The sequence below is a fragment of the Labrus bergylta genome, chromosome 12 (assembly GCF_963930695.1).
Source record: "Labrus bergylta chromosome 12, fLabBer1.1, whole genome shotgun sequence".
NCBI lineage: Eukaryota > Metazoa > Chordata > Actinopteri > Labriformes > Labridae > Labrus > Labrus bergylta.
Genome location: NC_089206.1, coordinates 17,203,527 through 17,214,971, shown reverse-complemented (window position 1 = coordinate 17,214,971; position 11,445 = coordinate 17,203,527). Strand labels below are relative to the sequence as shown.

At 41.4% G+C, this 11,445-nt stretch overlaps 2 protein-coding genes across 2 annotated transcripts; both read right to left on the bottom strand.

Annotated features, from left to right (window-relative positions):
• Positions 1–28: 28 nt before the first annotated feature.
• mkrn4 (makorin, ring finger protein, 4) lies at positions 29–3,982 on the bottom strand. Its single transcript, XM_020648298.3, has 8 exons — positions 3,827–3,982; positions 2,816–2,944; positions 2,442–2,677; positions 2,274–2,362; positions 1,915–2,192; positions 1,730–1,837; positions 1,000–1,099; positions 29–908 (listed from the first exon to the last, which is right to left on the bottom strand). The coding sequence occupies exons 1-8, from the start codon at positions 3,895–3,897 to the stop codon at positions 756–758; spliced, it is 1,164 nt and encodes a 387-aa protein (XP_020503954.2). The 5' UTR covers positions 3,898–3,982; the 3' UTR covers positions 29–755.
• Positions 3,983–4,147: 165 nt separating this feature from the next.
• Positions 4,148–10,927, bottom strand: ppardb (peroxisome proliferator-activated receptor delta b). Its single transcript, XM_020648279.3, has 8 exons — positions 10,547–10,927; positions 8,466–8,864; positions 8,227–8,378; positions 7,984–8,122; positions 7,305–7,507; positions 6,891–7,097; positions 6,550–6,793; positions 4,148–6,154 (listed from the first exon to the last, which is right to left on the bottom strand). The coding sequence occupies exons 2-8, from the start codon at positions 8,803–8,805 to the stop codon at positions 5,907–5,909; spliced, it is 1,533 nt and encodes a 510-aa protein (XP_020503935.1). The 5' UTR covers positions 8,806–8,864; positions 10,547–10,927; the 3' UTR covers positions 4,148–5,906.
• Positions 10,928–11,445: the final 518 nt, after the last annotated feature.

Genomic DNA, 11,445 nt, shown 5'->3' with positions numbered 1-11,445 from the left:
CAAGACACATCATTTCAGTGAGACAAAATGTGAAGCAATGTTTTATTTTCTGTGTACAAGTACAACTTGTTTAAAAAGAAATAAAATCTCAATTTTCTGTTCTTGCCAAATCTTGAAAAGGAGGATTATCAATCAAGGCAGGTAACATCAGTAGTGGACTTCAGCAAGAAGGGTTACAGTACACTTTTTATCTATAGACAATTAAAACTACCATCCACTCAACACTTTAAAATATCAAAATGGTGCAAAATGCTTGGACAGAAACATCAAGTGAGCACTCAGTGGAGCCACTTCTGGAAACTAACATCAGCAACAACTTTAAGCACTCTGGCCTTGGGAGAAGGATTTAAACTAGAAGGCATAAGATCAAACAACAAGTTCATTGGGGAGTAAACATCTGTCCGACACAAAAATTGTTTTTTTTTCCTAGAGCAGGGGCAACATACCATGTGCTGTGGAAAGCCAAGTAGCCAAATCGACTGTAGCAGGTGATTTCAAAGCTTAGTTCCTCTCTGGCTGAAGGAGGACAGGTCATTAAAATGACCTGCTGTAGTCCAACTGTAATTCAAAACCTGGACACCCTTGGCCCTCCATGGTGCATGGTTGATATCCCAGATCTTGGTCAAGGCTTCTATATGTTCTTACATGTATCTGATGAGGACCGAGGGGTCAAAACAGCCATGTGTTCTTCTGGGGCAAGTTCTACATTTAAAACCCCGTTCAATGGTTTCAAGCACTGGCAAAAATGAAGAAGCTCAGAAACCATACTCCGCAGCTAGGTAAAAAGGGAACTCGTAATCATCGTCGTCGTCATCATCATCGTCGTCGTCTTCACCACTGAGGAGGGTCATGGCTATGAAAAGATTAAGCAGATCTACACCATCGTATTCATCATCTTCTATAGGACACTGTTGAGGGGGGAAAAGAAGGGAATGCAAAACCACCACACATTATTTAATGCATGCAAACATTACATGGCAAGCATTGGATTCCATTTACCTGAAATGACCTGCGACGTGAATGTTTGTCATGCCGATAAAGGCATTCCGTTTTGAAGGGGCAGCATCCGTATCGTGAATAGTAAGTGCAGCTTCTCTTACTGAAATCAGAGACAGATGGGTTGCATTTATTCACAAACCAACGACACGTTGAGATTTAGCATTTTAGATCCAGTTTTGTTTTCCAGTTGCTGTAACACCACATCCATTCTAAAGCACAACACAGCTGTAGAATTCAGGATGTCATTTAGCAGAGAAAGTGAAAAACACTTTGAATAAATGAAAATGATTTCACATCCCATCTAATTATTATTTGTTTAACTACAGTTCATTTTGAGGTTTTTAATTTAGTGGTTTTGTTTACTTTTTTAGCTTTGACTAATTAAAAGCAAAAGTAGAATTCATTCTAAGTAAAAAGCTAATGAGGATCCAACTTCAGTAAAGTTACAAGAGCAAAAAGGCATTTGATAATCACAATTAATAATGGCCAACTGTTACCTTTGTTATGTTCCCTATACAAAACAATTTAAAATCAACATGTTAGTTTGCTTGAACCATATTCTTTCTGGATCTTAGTTTTTTTTTTTTAGGAAGAATCAAAAACACAGTATTCAGCTACTGATTAGTTTCATGAAACATATTTCCTCTTTCCCCTCCACAAACACGTTTTGATTCCTTTAGCCTTTCTGTTGTCATTACTGGTGCTAACAAAACTGAGTCTAACCTCATACCTGAATTTGTCTTTGAAGGCCGCAATCAAGCTTTCCTTTGCTTGTCCCTCGACCCAGTATTTGTTCGGCACGTAAAAGGCGGACCTCACTCGGCACTGTGGGCAGGTCCTGATGAATCAACATAAAAGTCATGTTAGTCATCATTCTTATGTGGGCTGGATGATTCATTTACATATGACACCTACTTCACTGTGTCTGGCCCAAGGTCTTTTGTTTTCCTCCAGGTCATGATGCATTGTAAACAGTAGGAGTGACCGCAGTTGGGCAAGATTCCAAACATATGGCTCCTTGGATCTTGCTTTTCATACACCGTTTCCATGCAGATGCCGCAGGTCACATTTTTACTTTGATGGTAGGCCTCCAATTCCCCCACTGACCTTTCGGTACTAGGGGCCAACACAGCAGCAGCAGCACCACCACTACTATCACTTTCACCCGCTGTTGTCTCATTTGAAGAAGCCTCCTGGACACAGAAACAATGCAATCAGTCTAAGCCTGCTGGGTTAAATGTGTTGATAACATAACCTGTAGGGACAACGTGTACCTGCTCATTACAGCTGCTGTGGGCACTCGCTTGAGCAATGTTTAAACTCTGAGACGATTGCCCAGAAGCAGCAAGATGAGAGTCAGTATCTTCACAGAAAAAAAAAAAACGGTTAAGTAGGTAGACATGCCAAGAAAAGCCAGTCTCAATCATAAAAACACCCAGTACCTTGTGTCTGTTCCTCAGCGATACCTGTTGCCAGACGCCCAGTACTGTGTAGAGGATTTGAGACATTAACCACTGACTGTGATCTGTTGCATTCCAGCCTGGACATCACCTCAGCCTGCAGAAGAGCAGGCTCTGACCCTCTTCTGGCAGGGGGAGCATAAACAACACTGGAGGAGGAGAAGGCAGGCACTGAACTTCTTCTACCTGCGCCTTCAGGTTGATGGACATGGATGTACCTTATAGTTAGGAGATATTGAGTGAGCAAAGGAACTTTGTATGAAAGCACTCAAATACTGTACATACAACTGGGGAAGTTAGTGTGTGTGTGTGTGTGTGTGCGTGTGTGAGGGGGGGGGGGGGGGGTTATAGTTTACCTGCAGTTTTCACCATACCAGCAACCACCTTTCTGAAAGTACCTACATATTTGAGCTGTTGGTATGACTGGCCATTCATGTCGATAATTACACCTTGAACCAAATCTGCAACAGCCATTAATAAAACGCCTGTAATGGAAAGAGAGGAGTCAATTTCTACCGCAAAGCCTCTGTGTGTGTGTGTGTGTGTGTGTGTGTGTGTGTGTGTGTGTGTGTGTGTGTGTGTGTGTGTGTGTGGTCCTCAAGCCCCGGAAGCTCAGGGGAGAAAGAAACACCGTTTGCAGTTCCTCTAAAGTTACGAAGCAAGGCGGCTTAACCTCAAAAAAATTATAGTGAGTCAACTGGTTGAGAAAGTAGACCTCTTAGAAGCGAACTACAGAAACTATAAATTACAGAAATAAATCGATATTCTACGATTATAACGACGACACGAAATGCATTAAAAAGGAGCCATTGAGTCCTCTACATGTTTAAGCAGTGTGTGTAATGTATAGCTGGCTGACTGGGCGGAGAGATAACTTTGAAAAACTTTGCCCACACACGCAACCCTCAATATTGTTGTTTACATGCTGACGGAAATAAAAAAGGCCTCAAGCTGCTGCACAAAGTTACCTAAGGTCTCTGAAAGGACTGAAGAGGTTAAACTTCATGTCACAACACTGAAGACGACGGTTAGTTCAGACGGTAACTCAAGTGTTACCATAACAACTTCACGTTACCTGCTAACGCGACACAACGACCCGTAACATGACTTATACACTTCATGTGGCTCTCTACACTACCAATCTTCCTTTTCGTCAAAAATCAGACCATAAATAAACGTTCACGATTCAATATAACACAATTTTTTTTAAACTGCATTTCTAAAAGCTTAACAAAATCCTCGTTTCGCAGCAACGTCCACATTCAGATGAAGCACAGCCGGAGTTGAGTAGACTTCAGGCGGTTCAACACAACGAGTTTCAAACGCTTCAATCCTATCAGGTTGTTGTGTCTCAAATGGCTGCTTACCTACAGATACCTCCATTAGTGGCCGATTCCATCCTCCGTGTGTTTTGAGCATGCCGCCAAACCCCCTCCATCCTACTACCTAGCTAAATAGTGAACAGCCGGATCCTTCCACCAATTAACATAGCAACGAGCCAATAGCAACGAGACGTTGACGTTTGTTCTTGACGTAACCGAACCGTTCCATCCACAGAACTTCTCCACTGTTTGATTATTTATAGTGATCACACCAAGGGAGAACCGGTGTGTTTACAAGTGATAAAGTTGATAAACCAGCATGTGTGATATCATCTGTGTGATTAAATAAATTGAGAAAAATCAGTGTTTTATGTTTCTAACAAAGTTTATAAGTGAGATGTGACTAACTAGATTTGCATATTGGTTACAAGTGACTATTAGGACGAAATTAATTCAAGTCTTAACATGTTTTTGTGGGGGGAAAAAAACATGTCAATCCATCAATAACACAGGCATAGAGGTAGCTTACATCGACAACCGTTTTTGGTGTACTTTCTTCTTTTATCCATCCACACACTTCACTACCTTGGCACTCTGCACATCAGTCAATAATATCAAATTTGCACCAATAGCAGGAATTAAGGCCCAAAAAAAAAAAAAAAAGGTAAGAGATAAGATGAGACAGTGGAATAATGTCAGAGATCATACATTAGAGGTAGATAGGGATCAAGACAGAGTAAGAGCACAAGAGGAGAAGACTGTGCACCAGTGACGAAACACTGAAGTCCATTCAGAAAAGTACAGTGGAAAAAAAGGCGGTGTAACAGAGGGAGGAAAAAAGTGGAAATCATGAATCCTACAGTAATGTAAGGCTGTTACATGTCGTGTCTACCAGAGAATTTAAGACTGGTTGTATCATGGGTAAATACAGAGATTTATATCGGATATTGGATGGTAAGTTTCTATCCAGTAATGACATTATGGTACTGTGTGCTGGTTTTAGGTTAATCCCGCTAAGGCATGAAACCAAAATTCCTCAACAAGGAAAAGTTTGTAGGTATGCTTGATGATATATTTGGTAAAATCTAAACTAAATAGTCAGGCATGGAAAACAAAAGAAACAAAAATATTTAGTACATAAAACAAGATGATAATTCATGTTTTGTCCTAGCAAGAATGATCAACAATTACAAATAATTAGTCATATCATTACAAATTCAACTAAGAAAAAAAATAAAAATGGCAATTGTGATAATTTGCTTGTTAACATAAAGGAAAAAAAACATGCGGTCCCTTGTACTTGAATGGGTCGTGTGTTTATAGTGTCAGCCTCAGAAACAAAATCTGTGCAGCATAGTCCATATTAAGTTACCACTTAGGTATATGGCTTTAAGACAAAACCTATGTAACTTGGATCTCCACATTTATTGACAAATGGAAAAAGGGTATTGCACAGAGAGCTGCTTTGAGAGAGCTCTGCACTGCTGGAGCCAGCCCAGTTTGTGTTCTAGAAACCAGAAGGCAAAAGTAGAAGTCATTGATAATCATGATAATGATGTAAACAAAAAAACAAATGTGTGCATCTTCAGTTTTGCCAAAAGTCTGAGAACATTCACTCTACCAAAAGGCATTTTAAGAAACTCTTCAACAATGTGAGCTGAAAACTCATTTCTAAATGAAATATGCCATTGGTGTAAGAATATGAAATGCTTTCCCTTCACTAGAAACACAGAGCTGAGGTGAGTGAGGAGAAGCTCTCTCAATACTGCTCAGGGGGTCAACTTTGCTATTAGGATGTAATAGGAGCAGCCTCGGTGAGAAAACATACCAGTCTCTCTGTTAAGTGAATGTTGTGGAAAACTAGGACTTGCAGCAAATGATTCCAGATGCTCATCTCTTACACACACATACTCTCACACACACACACACACTGCTGTGCTGAGGGTAATGCTGACATTGAGAAGACTTTGTTGATTGTTTTCGCCCTACCACTTGACTTTGCCTCATGTGGACTTGTTAAAATCCATGCCCGTACGTGGACCAGTGCTTGAACTGAATGAAGTGTATTATTATAAATGTCAGTTCAGTTTGTAACAGTATTGCTAAAAGCAGCCTGTGCTGAATACTAATACATGTCTTTGTAGATCTCCTGTAGTAGAGGGTGGAGCGAGGTCTCAGACTCAGTCTTTTTGATCTTTTGGACAAGGTGAATGTTCTCTGTAACCAACTGGCGGAGGTCGGCCATCTTCTGCAGCAGCTTGGGGAAGAGGTAGACTGAGTCAGAGTGGTTTGCTTGTAGGTGGAGGTCTAGTGCCTGGAGAATGCTGTCCTGACTCTGCTCCACCTGCTTCACGTTTATTAGCCCGGGACGATCTGGGAGAACAAGAAGGGAACATCCTACAATGAGTATAATTTTACTGCAAAAATACACGGTTTCTGTATACAAAAAGTAAAATTCAAGACGTTTAAGATCCTTTTAATGCCAATTAGAATGCTATGTATAACCTGTTTTACAAGCATTAATGCTAAAGCACGAAAGAATGACACAAACCAGTTCAGAAAATATTTTCTGGGAATTCTTTTTTTTATATCACCTTCTATTTATTCCCTAACTTTATTTTTTATTTAATAAAATTTCCCAGTTAATGTAAGTATGACCCAGCCTAAACAGCTTGGACCCTGGACTCTTTAAGACGTGGATACGCTGATAATAAAAACAAGCTAATGTGGCATTCTTCATACTTTTAAAGAAACCTTGTCAGTCTCACCTCCACAGAGAATGATGGCAGCCACAAACAGGGCCAAGTCGCTGTCATCCAGCTCCAGGGCATTAAACTTTACAGCAAACTCAAACTTGGGCTCCATGATCTCACTGAAAGGCTTTCTTAAGCTGCGCAGGAACTCCCTGGTGACAAAGCCCTTGCCGTTGGCCACCAGCAACCCATCTTTGTTCATGAGTGAAGGAAGCATGGCAAAAATAGCCTCATGCACCCCATACTTCAGCAGAGTCACCTGCAGAAAGAACACAGATGATTGTGCATTAGTCCATTAGCCTTACACAATCACAAATCCTCTCATTGTGCGGCAGAGGGAGTAGACGGAAACTCACCTGGTCATTAAGGAAGAGGTCCACAAACCCTGGAATGCACTTGGCAAACTCTGTGAGTTCTCGCACAGTCTCAACTGTAGTGCATTGGCAGCGGTAGAAAACATGGACACCGATCTCCTTGGTCAGGGGCGCACCTGGAACTAACTGGCTCCAAACCAAACCACTTTCTGCCTTCCAGAGTGTGTCCACGTCGTAGATCACGAACGGCTGAAGAGGGAAAATAAAGTAATTTGTCATAATAAACCTTAAGTTACTTTAAATTGCTCCTATTATATACTTTGAGTGACATTCTTGAAAGGTAAGCTATGTAGCTAAGGATAAGCACAAAAGAAAACAACTCCTCATTTATTAAGAAGTGGTTCTCTTGCTTGTTTCAGATGAAGCTTTAAACCAGAATGAGTTCCACTGACTAACCGAGGTGCTGCTGGTTTTGCCGGTCAGGATACTGCGGGCCCTCTTCTTGGTCATGCTGAGGTTCTTCAAGTAGGCTGTGTTGACTTGTTTGGCCAAGGTCTTCAGGTCAGAGCCACCTGGTTTACCAACATTCAGTTCTTCTGCAAGCAGGCCCGCAACCAGCTTCTTCCTCTCCGCCTCAGGCATACGTCCGTATCGGATCGCTAAGCAAACACACACAGACACAATTTACACACAAAAGATGGGCTTATTTTAAGTAGATATTTCCCACAGGTCATAAGTTTGATAGGACTTTTGTTGGATTCTGATACACAATGTTGTTTTTTTAATGACTAGTAAAATACCAACTTCAGCAAATCAAAAATATAAATGATCAATATTTGAAATCACCTCAACAAATCAAGGGAAATTGCATGTTTTAGAAGTGCAAGAAACTACATAAAATGTTATAGTTATTGAGTTGTCTTACACACCTAACAAGGTGTACAAGCACCATTACGCTCTTTAAATGTATGTCACTGCTCATATCAAGCTAAATCATTCAGACTTTATCATGCAATTCATTATTTTATTAACATTTTTAAAGGAACTTAACCTGGTTTGCAAATTACATTCCAATTCAATTCTTGTATATGTAAAAAAATAATGAAAGTTACTAAACTAATAGTATCCCTCTCACCATCATGGGACATTCCCAAAGACAGGCACTTCTGGAAGCGACAATATTGGCACTTGTTTCGATTCTTCTTCTGAATCTTGCAAGACCGCTCGCAGCGATCATAATCGAGTTTCATCCGCACAGTTCGCCGGAAAAAGCCCTGAGTGAGAACAAACAACACAACCGGTTCAGCAGCTCAGATATGCTGGGATTGAACTTGGTAACCCAAATGTGCTCTTCCACATTATTGAAACACTGCATTACCTTGCAGCCCTCACAGGCATGCACACCATAGTGGAAACCAGAGGCCTTGTCTCCACAGACCTTACACTCCACGCTGATCCCAGCCCCGGTGCTGTCTTCTCGGCCAAGACGAAGCTGTTCTGATAACGAGGGTGACGACGTGTGCGACAGGTCTGCATAACAAAAAAACAAACCATGCATATTAAAACAAATCTGTCACGCTCCTTTTCTCAGGTAGTGAAACAAAGGAAGAAAAATACCTGTGTAGCTGGATGCTGCACTGCTGTTCTTCTTGCTATGATTGTTCTCCACCTGATCCAGACTTTCTTTCTCTTTTTTCTTCTGGTCCCCCTTGAGGCCTTTAGAGGCAGGGACTACTTCTGTCTCCTCCCTGTCCTCCTCATCCTCACTTTCCCTGCCCTTCAGCTCTTGTAGGTCGGTGAGCTCCGACACACTTGTCCCCCCACAGCTGTCAGAACCACCAGACTCTCCCTGTGGTGGCGTCCACCTGACATCAGCTGTGTTCTGGGGGGATTTGGGTTCAGAGTAGCCGTTCACCCTTTTGTGCTGCACAGTTTCAGTTTGCTGAAACTCTTCCATAGCTGCGGTTGAAGCTGACTCAGCGGCTCCCCTCCTGTCACGTTGTCATCATAGCTCCACTATTGAAGAAGAAAAATACTTTTTGTTAAATATGCCAGTATCAAAAATGTGTACTTCAAATACGGATTTCATTTAGAAGAAATATGTCCACCACATCATCACTGTCCACTACAGTGAGGTAAGAGGTTAACTGTTGATTTGGAGTAACCAGTCACTAGCTGAACTGAGTGCAAAGCTTTTTTACAAGATGTTGCAGAGCCAAAATGCTCCTAATATGGTCTGTTATTTTTTTTGCACACACCCTGGCAAAAATGCATGAAGTATATGACTATTTAAGCTTTGGTTTAAGTGAATCCCTTCAAACTGAAATAAGTGCATTTACTTATCTTGACCAGGTTTATATGTCCTTCCTAGAGACAACACATCACTACTGGTTGTGTTAGAGCAGCAGGGGAATGTCCTTGATAGTAATAGGCTTATGACATGATACACACACGCTTGGTCAACATGCCTGGATTACACGACAGACTGAAAAGACAAGAAGGGGGCCTCGGACCATTAAGAAAACGGAGCGTCCTTAGTTTAGCAAGTAAACAAACTTGCAACACCTGACTGAAGAGGGATGCATACTCATACAATCTGGCATGGCATGTGTAAATCAATAACGGATGCATATTATGGGAGAGAACATTTGAAAATATTAAGGGAAAATATTACAAAAAGTATGAAGGCTTGTCTCTTTCTTGCTACAACTGCAAACAGGATAAAAACAGCTGCCCAAGTATTGCAAAATGTGTGTTGGAAGACTTTATTTTATTTGATAATTTTGAATAAGTTCATGTCACAAAGACACCTAAACATTAATAATAGCCATATTCTGCACCAATGCAATGATCCCTTAAGCAGCCATAGTGTTTGGGTCTCACAATGTGCCCCAAAACATTTCAGTCTGTTCTCCACTATCTCAAAAAAAAACAAAAAACAGTCAACTTTGTCTCTACTGGAGCTGGGAGACATCTGTATTATTGTTTGCCTCGGTATCATGCTAGAGAGCACAGTGTACTAGGTGGGTGCCGCGGTAAAGGGGACAGGGTGCATGCACTGTGTACACACTGGGCGGTGTTGATCGCTGGTGCAGGCTGTGGAGGGAGAGGGGCTTTTTGGGAGGGTGGAGGGTTACATATTTTTCCCCCGCGGCCCCCTAGTGGACTAATCCGTCCATGTATGTAGCTGCGCCCTCTGTTCATTTATAAGACGTGTATTAATGTTTCCAGAGTTCGTACTAACATCACATGATGGCCCAAAGTTAAACACAGTAATACATTTTTTTTTAAAAAGGCTGTTTTCGCAAAAGGCTGCGTGAAAAGTCCACATCACAAGTGTTCGAACTTGTCCACCAGACAACCTGTCACACTGGTTCTCGGGATTAATCTGCAAATATCCCTGAATCGTACAAAGTCAATGACAGGACGGTAACTGGATACTAGCACTTTAGAAATGAAAGGACGCTTCAGTCATACACAAGATGACCATCCAGGTTGCTTTTTTTTATCACTTAAATCAAACATTAATACTCAAATTGGGACGCTTCAGTCGTCGAAGAGTGTCTGCACTGCTAGCTAACTTAGCTAGTTAGCTAACCTTGAATGTTGACTGAACTACTACTAGCTTTTAGCTGCTGACCCACATTCCCGTGTGTGTGCCCTTAAATAACGTTAGCGCTGCTGCCAAGATAGCTTACCTCTGTCAATGCTGCTGCGGATTCACAGGATCTCTTCGCAAACGACACACTGCCACCGAGCTAAATAAACAAGGAGGGAGGGGAGAATGAGCCTCGTCTTGATCGGGCTGTTGACAAGTTGTTTAAAGTCACCAGCAGGAGTTAAGCTAGCAGCATGAGCTAACGTCAGACTGCTAACATAAACTTCAGACTGATTCGGGCCTCCGTGTGGTTTAACAATCCTCTGAGCTACAGTCTACAGTAAAGCAGTTTGGGCACTTTTTTTTCTCACTGCCATATCACACGCAGATAAGCATAGTTAACAGATAATCCCTCTTCGACTCTCCCCTTGTTGCTCCTAGCTTTGCTTTGCTTTGCTTTGCTGCACCCCCCCCTCCCCTCTCTCACCCTCTCTCCTCCTCCTCCTCCTCCTCCTCCTCCTCCATCGTCACATGCCAGGACACACACACACACACACACACACACACACACACACACACACACTGGATCCTGCCAACACTATCCAAGGTCTCAGATAACGCTGTTATTTTCTGTGACTTGTATCATTTATTCTGCTCTTGTGGAAATTAAAAAAGCGCATTTTGAGACTTTTGGAAATACAAATATGGAGTCTGTTTGTAGTTTAAAAGCCCCCCTGATCCAGATTTGTACATTTTGGTCTAAATATATATTAAATAGTTTTCATTTAGCAATATATAATTAAATTGCATGTTTTACATGCTGGATAAAAGCCACAAACCCACAGCATAAGAATATATATATAAAAGAATGGCTTTTGATTAAACAGCGTGGTAGTTGATATGTTTTTTATAGGTAGGTTATTCAGAACATAGTATATACACTTCAAATTCAATTACAATAGTCATAAGCACAGCTTAAGCTTTTTTTGAAAGTTGTTA